The sequence below is a fragment of the Helobdella robusta genome (genome assembly GCF_000326865.2).
Source record: "Helobdella robusta unplaced genomic scaffold HELROscaffold_3, whole genome shotgun sequence".
NCBI lineage: Eukaryota > Metazoa > Annelida > Clitellata > Rhynchobdellida > Glossiphoniidae > Helobdella > Helobdella robusta.
This window is the reverse complement of record NW_008704501.1, coordinates 4,063,401-4,080,832: the sequence shown is the minus strand read 5'-3', so window position 1 is coordinate 4,080,832 and position 17,432 is coordinate 4,063,401. Positions and strand designations below refer to the sequence as shown.

General features: G+C 32.7%; 2 protein-coding genes across 2 annotated transcripts; one reads left to right on the top strand and one right to left on the bottom strand.

Moving 5' to 3' along the window:
* Positions 1-3,196: 3,196 nt before the first annotated feature.
* Positions 3,197-5,842, top strand: HELRODRAFT_188606 (hypothetical protein; the record flags this gene model as incomplete). Its single annotated transcript, XM_009021329.1, has 5 exons — positions 3,197-3,206; positions 3,337-3,532; positions 3,890-4,031; positions 4,212-4,302; positions 5,000-5,842. The coding sequence occupies 5 exons, from the start codon at positions 3,197-3,199 to the stop codon at positions 5,263-5,265; spliced, it is 705 nt and encodes a 234-aa protein (XP_009019577.1). The 3' UTR covers positions 5,266-5,842.
* A 3-nt stretch (positions 5,843-5,845) lies between these two features.
* HELRODRAFT_188605 (hypothetical protein) lies at positions 5,846-14,327 on the bottom strand. The gene is made up of 7 exons (XM_009021328.1): positions 13,981-14,327; positions 10,498-10,558; positions 9,868-9,958; positions 8,642-8,719; positions 8,291-8,392; positions 6,906-7,025; positions 5,846-6,752 (listed from the first exon to the last, which is right to left on the bottom strand). The coding sequence occupies exons 1-7, from the start codon at positions 14,219-14,221 to the stop codon at positions 6,480-6,482; spliced, it is 966 nt and encodes a 321-aa protein (XP_009019576.1). The 5' UTR covers positions 14,222-14,327; the 3' UTR covers positions 5,846-6,479.
* Positions 14,328-17,432: the final 3,105 nt, after the last annotated feature.

Below are 17,432 nucleotides of genomic sequence, written 5' to 3'. Positions count from 1 at the left end.
TTGTCTCAATCGTTAACCTGGTAATTTTAGTTTTTAATAAATTGTTTTTGACTCCAGCAAGTATCCAAATTTTTTTGCTTCAATAATTTTGGCAAAATTTTTTGAAAGACTTGACGGAAAAAAAATTCTTTTTTTTTTTTTATTCTGCCCCCAGACTTCAAGATCATCCGACCCTGAGTGACATCATTTGATTGACAATTATTAATTGAATTATAAGCAAGAAAATTTAGGGTGGATAATGTTGTCGTGAATGAGACTTCAATGGCTTGCTGCATACGTGCGCTATCGCATATTTTTACAGTTTATATTTACATTGAGGCGCACACTTAAGCATACGTATCTTATGTCTTCAATACGTGCACATAAGTATTAATTAATGTTATAGGTATTTTTATATGATGATGACGATAATGACAATAAGGCTATTATGTGATATCAATGCTTGCCTGTAATATCAATATAAGCAAGCGCCTGCTGACTGCAATGCTGTTAAAGTTTCAAAAGCTTATATGTAACATAATATTCTCTGTGGTCAGTATATCTCTTATCTCTACGATTTGTCATCATTTAGACTTTTTAACAAATAAGATCGCAGTTTGATCGTTAAAAACGATTTGAATTTCAATTACAACTTTCCAGTGCTATGTACAAATGATAAAAATTAACTCACTGAAACACTCTACAATATCGTTAATACGGCTCGCGACTTCATCTTTTTAATGAAATCAGTTATGAGACTAAAGCATCATTAAAAACAACAGCAGGTCGGTAGATATTGTTAGCACCAACACCAACAAACTCATTATTGACGTCATCAACGGCAACGACATTTCACTAACATTAATTCCAATAACAGCAGCTGCAAATCTCGTTCCACAACAACAACAACAACAACTAATACTACCGAATTTTAGCATCGCGAAAGATCTTCCGCAAGTTCATCTATCAGAGCTCAACGCGTCCACACCACAACACAACAACAATAAAAAACGACAATAAAAATTCAGCAACAACAACAGCCACATCGTCATTGTCAGGATGGGATCGTTTGTGGGGCACATAGACGAGGCCCTCTTCTTTGTCATATTATCCTTCTGGTGGATGTTCAACATGTTCGCCCACTACATTAAAGTACGCCTCTGTTTATTTATTTATTTGTTTTGTTGTTTTTGCTGTTAAAAAATTAATTGTTGTACTAAATATGAAAACAAAAGAAAATTGTGCTTCTTAAACATTTATCGGAACAATAGTTGACATCATAGTTTGATGTATAAAAGCATTTTCTTTATAAAAAAAATTAACTGAATGCATTAATTAAACTGTCAATTTCAATATTATTTTTATTGCTATCAATTAATTACAGTAATAATATTATTGAGTAATAATAATAATAAATGTGTTGTTGAAATAATGCAAATTTTTTCATATCAAAGTCCTTACATAGCCAAAAAGAATTTAGATCAAAACTGAGCTACGCTCTTCCATGCAAACGCCACATTCCTCTGGAAGCCATCTTGAAAACTCTTTTCCCAATTGGCGGTTAGTGATTTGTTAGTTGGCTGGTTGATTGGCTGATTGGTTGTTTGATTGGTTTTTTGTTGGTTGGTTGATTGATTGGCCGGTTGTCTGAATGGTAGCTGTTTTGTCGTTCGGTTGGTTGAGAATTAGGGCTCACCGACAAAAAAGAGCAGACAAAAAGAACAAAGCAATAAGAATGTAGTGCAAAAAAGGCGCGTACAACAAGGACGCAAGGCATTAAAGGGCGCGAACTAGAAAGGCGCAAGTAATAAGGGCGCTATGAGAGTAAGATTAAAGTTAAAAATAACTATAATATTTATTGCTAATTATTAATAATTTATATTCGAGTAAAAGTAATTTATTGCAACATTTTCCAGCATCTTAAAATTGAAAATAATTTCTTGAATTATAAAAACCAAAATTTAATTGAATTGCGTCACCAGTGTCGATGATATTACTTAGTGTTATCGGATTCAAATTGAATAACACATAAACAAATCAAAAAACTTCGAATATCGCAATTAAAATCCCCGCTAAAATAGCTTAAACACAATAAAAAAATGTAAACTAGATATAAACCCTTTTTGTCTTGCACCCTTTCTTACTGTGCCCTTTTGTCGTGATGCCAGAAGTTAGTCGAGGGTTGGTTGTCGAGCGTACATGCGATTTTTTTCTATGCAGTTTTGATTTATTTTTGAGTTAACATTATTTTTGGAAAAAAGTTGAAATAGAATTTTTCATCAAATTATAATGTCAACTAAATGGCAGAAGATATCATTTTAATTATTTTCATCGATCGATCTCTTTGTAGTTTTTGGATCAAGGTTGGCGCGTCAATCATTTGTTTCTATTTTCGTTGTTATTGTTTTTCATTTTATTAAGAAATATATCAAATGTTTTTTTTCATGTTGTTCTCACTCTTCTTCTTCTTTTTCTTCTCCTTCTTCGTCTCCTCCTCCTCCTCCTCCTTCTTCTTCTTCTTCTTCTTCTTCTTCTTCTTTTTCTTCTTCTTCTTCTTCTTGTTCTTCTTCTTCTTCTTCTTCTTCTTCTTCTTCTTCTTCTTCTTCTTCTTCTTCTTCTTCTTCTTCTTCTTCTTCATCTTCTTTATATACTTATTATTATTATGTTTTTTAGATATAATCGCAGTTGTTACTGCTGTTGTTGGTTGTGATCATCGTCGTTGTTTTTGTCGTTGTTGTTGTTGATATTGTTGTTGTTGATGTTGTAGATGTTGTTGTTGATGATGAAGGTAGATAGGTAATTAACTTTTCATAAATAAGACGATATGATTGTTTGCCAACGTGCACGTGTGTATGTGCTTGCTGCTTCATATCAGTCGGGTCGTTGAACGCCACCGAACTTTCTACCTGATTAGAGTCATTCACCACATGCATACTCTGTGTGCATGTGTGTGCATGTGTGAGAGAGCTCTCGAGTGATACATGTTTATTGAGATGTTTGCAGTTGTACGTGAATTTTGATAACATTTGATTAATTGCTCAATTACAGCCATTCAACTTGACGTTGCTAAGTAGTATTTATTGAATAATATTTCACTCAATGGTGTATTAAAATATTATCGAGACACACTGCAGTCGAAAATGATGAAATTTTATCTTACTGGCATACATAGTAGAAGCAGTAGCAGCATTAAACAACAATGATATTATTGTCCAACATGAACAACAGTTTCTCTTCTCAAGATTATTTCAAAACAAATTATGTACTGAACAACAAACACGTAGTTGCGTCATGCAAACAAAAACGACAATCATGTTCGTTCTCAAACCACATTCACACACACACAACAACATCCAGGTTTGATTGGTGAAATATTTTCTGAGGGGGTGAAGTTTTTGGACGAAGAAGGGAACTTCTTGAAGGTGGCACAGATGCAGCACATGTCCATCTACACGATTTTCATTACGCACGGCATCATCGACATCCTCATGTCCTACCGCCTGCCACTCTTCAAGGGGGCAGATTACATCAGCGCCTCCCTCGCTTTTTTCTGGTTTCAATTTTTAGTTTTGTGTGCGTGTGTGTGTGTGTGTGTGTGTGCGTGTGTGTGTGTGGTGTGTGTGTGTGTGATGCGTTGATGTTACCGTAGTTTCTCTACCGTTGACGTATTGATGTCGTTTATAGCTCATTGTAAAACAAACAAAAAAAATCTTTAAAAATGGTTATTTTTATTTATTTTTGTGTTTGCGTGCTAAAGTTTCGTAAAATTGGCGGCTCAGATGAACACATTCGACAATTCTGCCGTTTCGCTACTGTTGTTAGCAGACGATAATCACAGTAATGATGATATCAATGACAGCAATGCACATAAATTTATAGTGACCTCTTTGCACGACATCACACGGACCAGGTTTGGATATTCATTCTCTTTTCACGCACACATGCACGACAAAGCAATGCTGGAGACAGCCATCCACGTCCTCCCCATCCCCATCATGTACATCGTCAGTCTCCTCGCTCTCGTTGAAATGCTCTTTCCATGCTTCATCCAGGTTCTCCATCTTTTCTTTCTTTGCTTTTGCTTGTGAATTGAGATAATTTAAAGATTTGAATCGCTTCTGTTAGATGTTGTATTGTCGTTGCAATCATTTTTTAATATTATATAATAGTTTCTGAAATAATTATTCAAATTATTTTATTATAATTGATAAAAATATGCAACACAAATAAAGATATCAGTGCTGAGGTGCATTGCAGTGATGTTGCTTGGTACCTGGCTCATCCAAGCTTCCTTCGTCATGTACTTGCCATACCCATTACCTGGTCTGTTTTTTTTATTTCCATTTTGAAAATAAATTTATACAAAATTACTTATAAATTATTACCAAACAACTAGCCAGCTAGTCAACCATCACCAAGCAACCAGCCAGCCAATCAATCATCACCAAGCAACCAGCCAGCCAATCAACCATCATCAAACAATCAAAATGGTGTACTGCTATTTTTTTAACATCTGAATAACATTATCGCGCATTTTTTAAAATTTAACAATGAGCGTTTGCGTGGTTTTTGGAATTCCACCTCTTTGTTAACCATTTTAAAATCATTTTACTTTAACATTATTTTGAAATTTGTTGAGTCTGAAAACAGATTTTCAACAGATTTCGTTATAAATTATAATTGTTGAACTAAACCTCTGCTATAATGTTAGACTGGGGTTGTTGTTTCATAAGTCTCACGACAAAGAGTAAATGAAATAAAAATTTAATTCCATGACAGCAGTCACGTAACAACTTCGACGACAACTTGATATATTTGACACATTTAATTTTTAATCATGTTTCAAGGCTGTCCTCTAGTTTATACACAGAAATATTGATTATAAGATATTGCAAAATAAATTCTATTGTACATACGTACAATAGAATTTATTTTGAAATTCTATTGTACATACGTACAATAGAATTTATTTTGCAACACTATTTACATAGCCGCACACAGCACAATCAATCGCATCCAGGCAGTTCATTAAACCCCCGTTGGAACCAGCTGGACGATCGCAACGTACATGCCATCGTCGCCTCATTCGGCTTCCACATCATCCTCTCTATCGTCATCACCATCCTCATTTATGCCGCGGTGTACTCCTATCTGAAAGTAAAAAACAAACTGCCCTACGCCTTCCAGCCAATCAGAAACGTGGATGATAATGACGTCACCGGCAATAATGGATGTGTTACCGCAAGCCAATCTAAGAGTTTGTTAGATGATGATGATGTCGTTTGACGGATCGTGAAGGCATGTGGGATGATGATGATGTCATTTGACGGGTCGTGGCGATGATGATGATGATGTTTCTGATAAATACGATGTTCATGACAACATTTACAAGATGGATGATGATAATTACAGTGAGAATTATGATAATTGACAACAATAATCTTCGCATAAACGTCTGAGGCTTTTTAGCAAACTTTAAACTTCAATTCTTATTTTTATCATTCGAACGAAGTCTGAACTCGAATAAATGATCCATTTTTTTAGGGATATAATTATTTATTCGTTCAGACGCTATATTTTTTAAATGATTGCTATAGATGTTAAATGGTGATTTTTAAATGAACGGAAGTCTGTTATTGATCAACTAACACCGTTTTAACGACATATTGATTAGCAAGCAACGTTTCAACAACACTCAAAATTGTTTCGACCTGGTTTTAACGGGATTACGTACATTACACATGCTCGTTTTATTGTGGTTTGCTTGTCTGAGATTGATTTAAAAAGTAAGGAATAAATTTGTTGTTAAACTTTTAAAATTATAAAAAATATCTCAAAATATATAACTCTACAAAACAGGTTTTGAAACTGTTGTTCTTTATTTCATATGAAACATACAATAGACATTTTTCAACGTCCTAGCGAATAAAATTTACAAACATATCCATAAAAATACTTCATATCAATACTTTTTACAAGTTATTTTTAACTAATTAAAACTTATTAACAATAGTTTTTTTAATAAATTGAAGAAATGTTTAGAAACACTCTAAATAGATGAAGATTTTATGTATTAAAAAGTCTTCAAAAGATTAAAAAGTCTTCAAAACAAATGAATGGACGAAAATAGACAATGATTATAAATACGAAATAAAAAAAAATTAATTATTTAATTTTAATCATTAAATTACATATAAAAAGAATGAATGACTAGATCGTTGTTCAAAACATCCTCATTTCATTTTTAAAGAATCTATATGACTTGATGAGTTGACGATTGCATTTGTACTTGAAACGATACAAAAGATTAACTGTGAAGTACAAAATACCTCAATAAAAATTGAATAAAATTGAACTAAATAGTTTAACAAATAATTTATTTACAATAATTTCGAAAAAATGTAAATCAATTTTCGGTTTAAAAAATTTTAAGTAGTTTAAAAAACAAACAAAGAATTAAAAATGAAGGCACAGCTAAAACAAAGTCAATAGAATATTTATTAATGGATACATTGGCAACCGGATGTCTTTGACATCCCAAATGATTTTAGTTTTATGGTCTTCGATTTTTTATCTTTCGTTCTTATCAATTTGTGCTTTTCTCTTTTATTTGTTTTGTGAAATTTTTCATCACTTGACTTCTTTTTGTCATCAGCGCGATGGGGGTTTGTGGTTAATGTGGTTGGGGCGGCTACCACATCTTCAGTGGCTGCTGGGTAGTCGACCGATCGCTTGATTGTGTCGATGGCCTGCGACAGGCGGTACATATCCATCTTCACGTTTCGTTTTGGTAATTAATTATTGTAAATAACAAGTAAACATCAAATTTAATGGCTTAAAATAAATAACACTTACTAGTTGATTTTAATTAATTTCAAATTAAATTTATTGCTTTGGAATAATTATTTTATAAATAACTTTCGAACCATGTTGCGATCGTAAGTATCGACGATGTTCTCAGCTAGAAGTTGGAAGCAGTCTCTTATGTTCGTCCCGTCCTTTGCGCTCGTCTCCATGAAACCCGCCATGAAGTTTCGCTCTGATAACTGCGTGTTATTCATCCGTCATTCATTCGTTCTTCGTTCATTCATTCGTTCGTTCATTCATTCATTCATTCGTTCATTCGTTCGTTCGTTCATTCATTTGTTTGCTTATTTAGAAACGTTTGAAGTAAGAAATACATATTGTATACTTGCTGAGTAATGCTCTAACCCAAGAACTCTTTCAACATACAGACACTCACAAACCCACAACAACATCATGCCGAAACATTTTTGGTAGAACCCTTGAAGATGAAAAGACTCTACAAACACGTACACGTATGTGTGTACAGATATAAACATTTTTATAAACATGTATTCTTTATAAATGCATGTATGTATACAAACATGTACATATAGTTAATATGTTTGTATAGGAACACGTATGCATGTGTAACGGTAGTAGTAAGATGATGTAGATTTGTTCTGATATTTCCCTTCTATTGAGACGCCCTTTAATCTTGTTTCGATAACACTCATAAACAACTGATGCAAATTATTTCCACATGAATATACACACAGCATCACATAAATATTTATATATGCAAATATGTTAAATCAAATTAGCATATATTAATTAAATTTTTAATTAGAAACTAGTGAAATGAATCACTTTTGAAACATTTGTACGTACGTACCGGTGGTTCTTTAAATTCTGCCTATCTCGATGTCAGGATAAACTAGGCTTAGTTTAAGTTTCGCATAATGAATTGTGAGTGTGTGTGTGTTTGTGAGTGTGTATATGTGTGTTTGTGAGTGTGTATGTGTGCGTGTGTTTGTTTGTGTGTGGTGTGTACGTGTGCCTGATGGAATGTAATGGATGATGATTTGCAGAGATCAAATTTATTGAGATCAGAAAGACGTCTTTGATTTATATTCTGATGGTAATGTTAAAACGAAGTTATGGAATATATGTAACATCATAGTCAAGATGAGTTTTTGGAGGTTATTATGAATTTTTAAAAAATAGTTTTTTATGTTAGTTAAACTCAGTTATATATTTAACGCCATTTGAAAAAAGTGTTTTTTAAAATTTAAAAAATTTTTCCGGTGTGATTTGTCATTGAATGTTTGTCAACGGGAAGATTTTTGAAACGATTTTGTACAGAAAGTCATTAAGTGTGAATAACTTTTGTTTTGTTTCCATAGCGAAACAACATCAGTGAAGATAAACAGAACCATTTACAATTCTAACTACACAAACCAAAAAAAAACAACCAAACTGAAAAATAATAAAAACGATAATAAAAAAAAATTAAAATGTTACAAACCTTTCGCCCATCTTGGTATGAAACTTGCCTCTTGCCAGCGAGGTCCATTTTGTTACCGACCATGACAACTGGCACTGGCTCTTTGCAGTCTTTGTCGAAGATCTGTTCATGTTGATGTGGTCAGTTGTTAGTGAGTTGTGCCTGTTTGTTGTTGTTTGTTTGTTTGTTTGTTGTGAAAGTTTGTTGATGATGCTTAGCGATGTTTATCCAAGTTTTGTTTACAGAGTTTTTTAGGTCTTGGGTGTTTGTTGTCTAACCTAGACCACACTGGCTGAATGTTATCATATTGCTTTAGTTTTATACGCAACGATAATACGTAAAACAATAAACAATCAAAAAAGTTGAACAGACTGATTCGATGGAGTTCATCCAGTAGTCCAAAGTCTCAAACGTCTCCTTGTTGGTGGTATCATACACGAGGATCAAACCCTGTGGAAATGATACGATAATGTGATAATGTGGTGATGTGATAATGTGGTGATGTGATAATGTGATGATGTGATAATGTAGTGATGTGATAATGTGATGTGACGACGATGATGACATGATAATGTCGTAGAAGTTAATTGAAATATAGATATGCTGGTGTCGACGTGCAATGATACAATAACTTTCGCAAAGTGTACAAAATTTATATACACCTGTACGGTGAATAACTTTTTAGCGTAAATGGTAAGTCGCAATTTGATTGGGGATTGTGGTCAAGCAAACAAACTTCTGCCACCGAACTTAATACAAAAACGATTTTGAAAAATTTAATTTTAATTAATTTAATCACAAGGCAACTGTCTTTTTTCAATTGGAAAGGTAAAAAATCTGAATGAAAAATTGGCTGAAAATAAATGATAATGATGTAGACTGTGATGATGGTCATGTTGACTGATGTCTATATAGATTATTACAACAGTACTAAAAATAAAATCATTCTGCTAGGTCTAGAGTCTAAACTCTAGACGAATGCTTAGCTCATATGACCATATCAATAAGAGGCAATGATGACAATAATGGTGACATTGCGAGTAAGTAAAATGATGTGTGCAATGGGTGAATGAATGAACGAGTGAGTGAGTGAATGAATGAATGAATAAATGAATGAATGAATGAATTGCAAGGATTATTTGCCTTTGTGTCTCTGTAGTAAGACCGGGATATGCTTCGAAATCTCTCTTGTCCCGCTGTGTCCCTGGATGAATGATTGAATGAATGGATGGAGGAATGAATGAATAAATGAATGGATGAATGCACATATGAATAAATACATGAATGGATGTATGGATGTATGTATGAATGGATGGATGGATGGATAGATGGATGGATGAATGAATAAATGGAAGTCTGAGTGGATAGATGGATAAATTACATTTGGGTGAACATTAACGACTCGGTAGAGAATGATTGATTTCAGGTGCGTAGCTAACTGGTAACAAAAATGTAGTATATATTTTTGAAGAAGAATATAAAATTCCAATTTTTTCAATCCTTCAATTTAGAACTTTCTATCTAATAACTATGGATTTGAGAAAAAAAAGGGTTTTTTTTCAAAGTTCAATGTATCTATAAACTTCTATTTTGGTAACTTGCAGCAATTGATCTTGTTCAGCCAAGACGTACGAGAATGAAGGTAGCAACGAATATTTGAAAATCAAACGACGCTGAACATTTTTTGAACTAAATTTCAAAAATTGACGTTTGAATGAATATAAAATATAAATCGATCTACAAAAAAATATTTTTAATTTTTAAAATTTTGAAATTAAATTTTTTTTCGTATCACGTTACATTATAGTTTGTGTGTGAGTGTGTGTGTGTGTGTGTGTGTGTGTGTGTGTGTGTGTGTGTGTGTGTGTGTGTGTGTGTGTGCGTGTGTGTAAAATTAAAAAAAAAATATTTGAAACCCGACGTCGAGTTATTTATTTTTCAAGATAACCACTTAACACACCCAGTAGGACATTAATTTAATTTCATTTACAAGCCCAAATAAACGTAGCTCTGCTCTATAATTGTTCTTATCTAATCTAAAAACATGATGTGATGCTGCGTACCATCTAAACTAACTACTATCCCCTAGCCATTAAACTCTCGGCTGTTGATGATGTCGTAATTGGCTACGATGGTAATGTTTGGAATTTGTGAAGTCCTGGGAGATAAGGTCATTTGTTTCGTTACTGTTAATAGTGGGGTGAAGATTGGCAGAAAAGTCTTCTAACCAAATCTGTAGAGTCACTTGGGCTCCGTCGACTTCGAACGCCATCTTCACAAAGTCAATTCCTGTGAAGTAGTTTTTATTTTTTCAGTTTTATTTTCGTAATTTTTTAGTCATTCATTTAATCAATCAATCAATCACTCAATCAGTTAGTCACCAATAAATTATCTGTTTGTTCGTTTTTTTTTGTTCGTTTGTTCGTTCGTTTGTTTGTACACTTAGCCAGCGTTTGGTAAAAATATTAGATGAATAATTTCATTCAATTAATTAATTTAGTTAAAACTAGTTATTAAGAATAATTAAGTTTATACTGTCTCTCTTTCTCTCTCTCTCTCTCTTCTCTCTCTCTCTCTCTCTCTCTCTCTTCTCTCTCTCTCTTTCTCTCTCTCTCTCTCTCTCTCTCTCTCTCTCTCTCTCTCTCTCTCTCTCTCTCTCTCTCTCTGTTAGATTTGTTAATTATTTATGATTGCATCTCTAATTACAGATTTATCTCCAAATTAACAATATCAAATGACGCTTCAGCAATCAGTCAGTCCATACATTTCAATATAACTCACTTTTGATGTTGCTGCTATTAATATTAATCTTATTAAAAATTATTTTTTATCTGTTTTACTCTGTTTTCATTTCATAATAATTAACAACTTCAAGTTTGTAGAATTTAGAGTGAATGTTAAACAAAATTGATAATTATAAAAATCACTAAACGTTAAAGGTTAAAGGTCTATCACACTCTTCCCAGGGTCAGAAAAATTAACAACGCACAAAAAAAGACGCATCGCACACGAAGTATGTTATATACGGAAATCTTCTTGTCATATTCGAACCCGGTCACTACGAAACAGCACCTGGCGACCTTAACCGCTAGGCCATCACGCCTCAGCATGTTGTTGTTGATGGTCCCATGTTTAAATTACTAAACAATAGAAACAAAAACATTCATCAATGAATCGTTTCTCAAATCAAAAATCAATTAAAACCAACAAAACTGCAGCGAGCTATTTTCATTCGGTAAATTATTATCATCGGAGATAACAAACAAGATAACGCCACAAATTTAAAACTTTCAAATTTTTGGATATTTTTGAAATAAATTATTTAGCTAGAAAAATATTGACATCATGTTTCTATTAGCCAAGATAAGAAGTCGTCATGAGTTCCAAAATTGTTTAGTTGTGAATGTCAGCTGTAGCTGTGAGAAACACAACACACACACACACACACACACACACACACACACACACACACACACACACACATACCAAAAATACACTACACATACACACACAAACACACGCATACACACGCACACACGCACGCACAAACACACATACACAAACACACAGACAGAATAATTAAATTATAAAAACAAGTTTAAATATTTTTTGCTTGTTAAAATAATCCATCGCTTCAATTAAATTAATTTTTTTTTATTTTTTCTCCAAGTGCATTTTAATTAAATAAAAATACTAAATATTTTATTGTTATTGTTATTATAAATTTTCAAAGTATTCACATGAAAAAAGAAAGTGGATAGTTGATTTGAAATTAAGACGAATTTGAACAGTTTTCATCTGAAAATGTCTGCTTCAACTTGCATTGAACAAAATGATAGACTTCATATCATATAAAAAGATCATCCATCGTTTGTGATTCATGGTAGATATTTGTTTCATCGCCATCTTAGTTTTCTTCAACATCATCGTCGTCGTCATCAACTCAATCCTCTTAGCAATGTTTTTAATTGATGTTTTTTCATGTAAGAAGCCCATGACATCAATTAATGTTGTTTTTTCTTTCGAAGCCAAGAAGACATTTGTAATTAATACGTTCTCCGCCAGCCAATCCTATTTGACGAACCTGCATCCAAACATCAATGATTCTTTCTTATCAAGAAACCATTTGATGGTTTCATTTTAAAATAGAAAAAAAAGTTAGTACGAAAAACACAAGCCTTCACTTTTTTATTTCACAATGTCATCATCCTAATTTGGCGGGATTCCTAAGAGTGGAGACAACGAATACTAGCGATTTTACACATATGTTAAGTTATTAGAGGTATGTTTTTATTAAATAATTATCTTTTCATAACAACTTTGCAATCTGAAACGGGCTTGGCTCATTTCATTCTATTCTATGAAAGGAACGCCCTGTTTTTCTTTTATAGTAGATCTCTTTCGATATATCTATCTTCTGTCTATCAATTCATCTATCTATCTATCTATTCATTTGACTATCTATTTGTCTATCAAAATGTCTATCTATGTATCTATCTGTCTATGGAATGACCCGGTTTGTTTTTATAAGGAAACATTCTACAAAAATCTTTTTTGAATAGATTGATGAATGAATTTGATTCAACATCACACCACCATCCGTGAGATTCTTTCCTCCTTATTATTCCATAAAAAAGTGTCTCATTTAAACAACCGTCTGCAGTTTCTTCGAGGTCAGATCCGAAATCTACCAGTACCATGAAACACGACAAACACCAGAGGCACATCATCACAACATCGTTACTGTTATGTGAAATCTTTACTCCAGTTAAAGACATGACAAAAAAATACAAAAAGTACGACATATCTCGAATGATAAACTTGATGTGTTCGTAGTTTAAGCATTCGTTTACAGCAGGATTGAATTATTGTTTATTCAGCCAACCAGCCACCCAAATATCTTTTATCAGTTTTCATAAACACATTAACACACACATAACACACACACACGCACACATACATACACACACATGTGTTTGTCTTAACGTGTTTGTGTTTGTGCATCGTCTGTCTGTTTGTTTGTGTATTATGTATTCGGATGAATAGCGGCTTTACATATAGTTTCTGTTTAATAGTTTCTCTGATGCTTGCTTACCCACATATAACTTCGATAAAGAATTTTATGTGTCATCTGAATAAATTGCTGAATAATTGTCCGCTGTTAGATTTGCATATGTGGAAGTGCGCGCGCGCGTGTGTGTGCATGTGCATATGGTGTGTGTGTGTGTGTGTGTATGTGTGTGTATGTGTGTGTGTTATAATGGCTATATTATGTTCTATCTGTCTGTCGTACACACATATATATACATTGTAGATACGTGTATAATACGTTTAAACTTGTTAAAATAATACATTGGTATTAAACGCGGCGAAAAATTAAGTTAATAAGTTAAATGAAATAAAATTATAAAGAATATACATTTCATTGTTTTCCTACTTCTATTAGTAATTAATTAATCAATAAAATAATGAATGAATTAATTAATTAATTATTAAAGTTAATAAATATGTATCTATCTACTTGTCTCAAGCGTCAAACTTAGTGCTATTAAGATAAAGTCAAGAATTCGTTTTAAAATACTTTTGAAATGTGTAATGTAATGGCTATCATAAACTTCACAATGGGCAAATTTCTGAAATTAATTGCGTGTACATGTGTGTTTGTGTGTGTGCCTGTGTGTTTGTGTGCGTGTGCGTGCGTGCATACTTACCGACAGTTGAGAGCATGTTGTAGCTGAAGGGTGATCCAGTAAGAGACTTCATGATAGATGTCTTGCCGACACCCGAATCACCCAGCAACAAAACTTTATACGTTATTTTGTTGCTTCTGTTGATGTTGTTGCTGTGGTTGTTGCTGTGGTTGTAGCTAATGCGGTCGTCGTTGTCGTTGTGTTTGTGGTTGTTGTTGTTTCGTTTCAATTTTGGGTTGTTGGGTCGTTTTCCTGATGACATTATGTTGCTTTTGCTGTTGTTGTTGCTGTTGTTGATGTTGTTGAATTTGGTGTTACTGATATCGCCTTGTTTTTTCAACAATATCGCTGTGTTGCTGTTGTTGTCGTTGCTGCTCTTGATGATGATGATAACAACTTTATTTTTGTTGTTGCCTCTTATAGCAATGCAGATGTAGATGGTGACACCGTTTTTGTTGTTGAGCACAATTTTGTTGTTTTTTGAAGTTTTTTTTACTATTATTTGTATGGTGTATATTTGTCGTTATTTCAGATAATTTTTTGCCGATGTATCCGATCAACTTCTTACAAGAGTTGGTTAATTTAATATAACAGAGTTTTCAAAGTAGGATTGTTTTTGCAATAGTATGTCGCTAATCTAAAAATTTAATATTTTAAAATAAGAGTATCCCATCGATATGTTGATGGTGATGACGACGATGATGACGAACTGCTTGTTTAGTGTGTTGTTTTTGTTTGTTTTTGAATGGCCTCAAATTGGAAAATAAATTGAATTTTAAATAAAATAATTATTTAGAAAAAATTAATTTTATAAAAATTTCAATGTTCAAACAACAAAATTTGTAACGATGATGAAATTTAAAAAAAATTATACTTATGAAACAATCCCTACACACACACACACACACACACACACACACACACACACCACACACACACACACACACACACATATATATACACACATTCATACACACACACACATACTCACACTCATACACACACACACACACACATACACACACTCATACACACACACACATACATATATACTTACATATACAGTGCCGATCAAACTTTTACACACAATTACAGCTAAACTAATTCATCCAGACCCGATAACATAGTCTTCTTATTTATACGTTCTCTATTGTTCACACACACACACACACACACATATATATATATATATACACACACACACATATATATATATATATATGTTTGTGCGTTTGTGTGTGTATGTGTGTGTGTGTGTGTGTTTCTATAATTTTATCAATTTGTCTAGAGTGCATTATTATCAGGAATTCCACCGTACAAACGGCAAATTGTGTAATTTGAATACAGAGCACCGCCTTACTACCCAATAACATCACGTCATTGCATAACCTGACATCATGAATAACATCACAACAAAACTGTATAACAAGTGTTTGTATATAATATATGTGTCATTATATATATATATATGTATATTTTATAATATATTTCATATATAATATATACATATATATGATATGCATAATACTTTCTCACGTATTATATGCAGAATTTATAATCAGGACGAAATATATATATATATATATATATATATATATATACATATATATATATATATATGTGTGTGTGTGTGTGTGTGTGTGTGTATGTGTGTATGTGTGTGTGTGTGTGTGTGTGTGTGTGTGTGTGTGTGTGTGTGTGGTGTGTGTGTATGAGGATGACTCTGATGATGATGTTGATTGAAAGCGATTATAATGATAAGGTAATAATTTTGGAGATTATTGTGATGATGAATGAAAAAAAGATTTCGAATGAATTAAAATAATGACTCCCTGATTGGTGCGAAACAGAAAAACATCGATGATGATAATGATGATGATGATGATGACGACGATGATGATGACGACGATGATGATGATGATGAAGATGATGACGTTGATGGTGATGGTAATGATGATGATGGCGATAATTATGATGATGGCAAAAGTAATATATATGACAAAATAATTAATAGAAGAAAATTAGTACTATAATTAAAATGGAACCTTTGATTGGGTGGAGAGATTTTTGAATGAATAAAACATTGAAATAATAAAAAAATATTTATTTATGAGTAGATGATCAAACGAAGAATAAAATTATGAACAGAGGTGAATGTCCTATAGAGATATGGAAAAATGGATGAAACATGTTATATCCGCTTATAGGTGTAAAAACGGTTTGAGTAATGTACTTGGATGAGCGATTCAGCAGGTCTAAAGAAAGATGCAGTTACATGTTGATGTCATGTATTGCTGGTGTGTTGTTGTTGTTACATGTTGATGTTGTGTGTTTTTGGTATGTGTTGTTGGTGTACAGTTGTGTGTTGTTGTTGATGTTACGTGTTGGTTTGTGTGTTTCTGGTGTGTGTTGTTGGTGTTCAGTTGTGTGTTGTTGTTGATGTTACGTGTTGGTTTGTGTGTTTCTGGTGTGTGTTGTTGGTGTTCAGTTGTGTGTTGTTGTTGTTGTTTTGTGCTGTTGTTGTTATCTGCAGCAAGCTGGTGTTTCAATTTGGTTTCAGGTTTTACCATGACATATTTTATTCGTTAATATACATCAAATAAATTTTTATCTCATATCACTTATATAAGTGGGAGCAGTTTTAATTTTTATCAATATTATTAATCATACATTTGAGTTGTTGAACAAATATTCCTGATAAATATTTGCTCGAATTGTCCGATTATCATTTGTTCAAGTTGTGTTGGATAATGAGATGAATAAAATATTTAAGACTCGTCATCATCGCGTACATGTGTATTACAATTTTTTCATGTTTAACCTTTAACCATTGGTCACCGTGGTCATCATTATATTTTCATTGTTACTGTGCTAAGTTTTATCAGAGTGCTATAGTTATTTAATAAGTATATATGTATATGATGGCAACATCATTAACCTCATTATTATTGCCATCTTCATCATCATCATCTCATTTTATTTTTTCTATTTAATCAATTTAATATAATTAATAATTTATATAATTTTAATTTTTAGAAAAATTATTTATATTTATTTATTTATTCAATTATTTATTCAATTATTCATTTATTCATTCATTTATTGAATATTTCAATCAATACAAGCGTTCATTCGTAGATAACTTTCAACTATTTAAATCATTAGCTAAAAATTTTATTTATTAAATACAATTTTATTAAATTGCATTGACTAGTGTGTGCAACATGAAAGATAAAATTGTGGAAACTAAATTACTTAATTGCAATGATGTTTGGTAGGGTTGTTTTGTAACGCCTCTTTCTTTCTCTCTCTCTCTCTCTCTCTCTCTCTTTCTCTCCCTCTCTCTCCCTCCCTCTCTCTCTCTCTCTCTCTCTCTCTCTCTCTCTCTCTCTCTCTCTCTCTCTCTCTCTCTCTCTCTCTCTCTCTCTCTCTCTCTCTCTCTCTCTCTCTCTCTCTCTCTCTCTCTCTCTCTC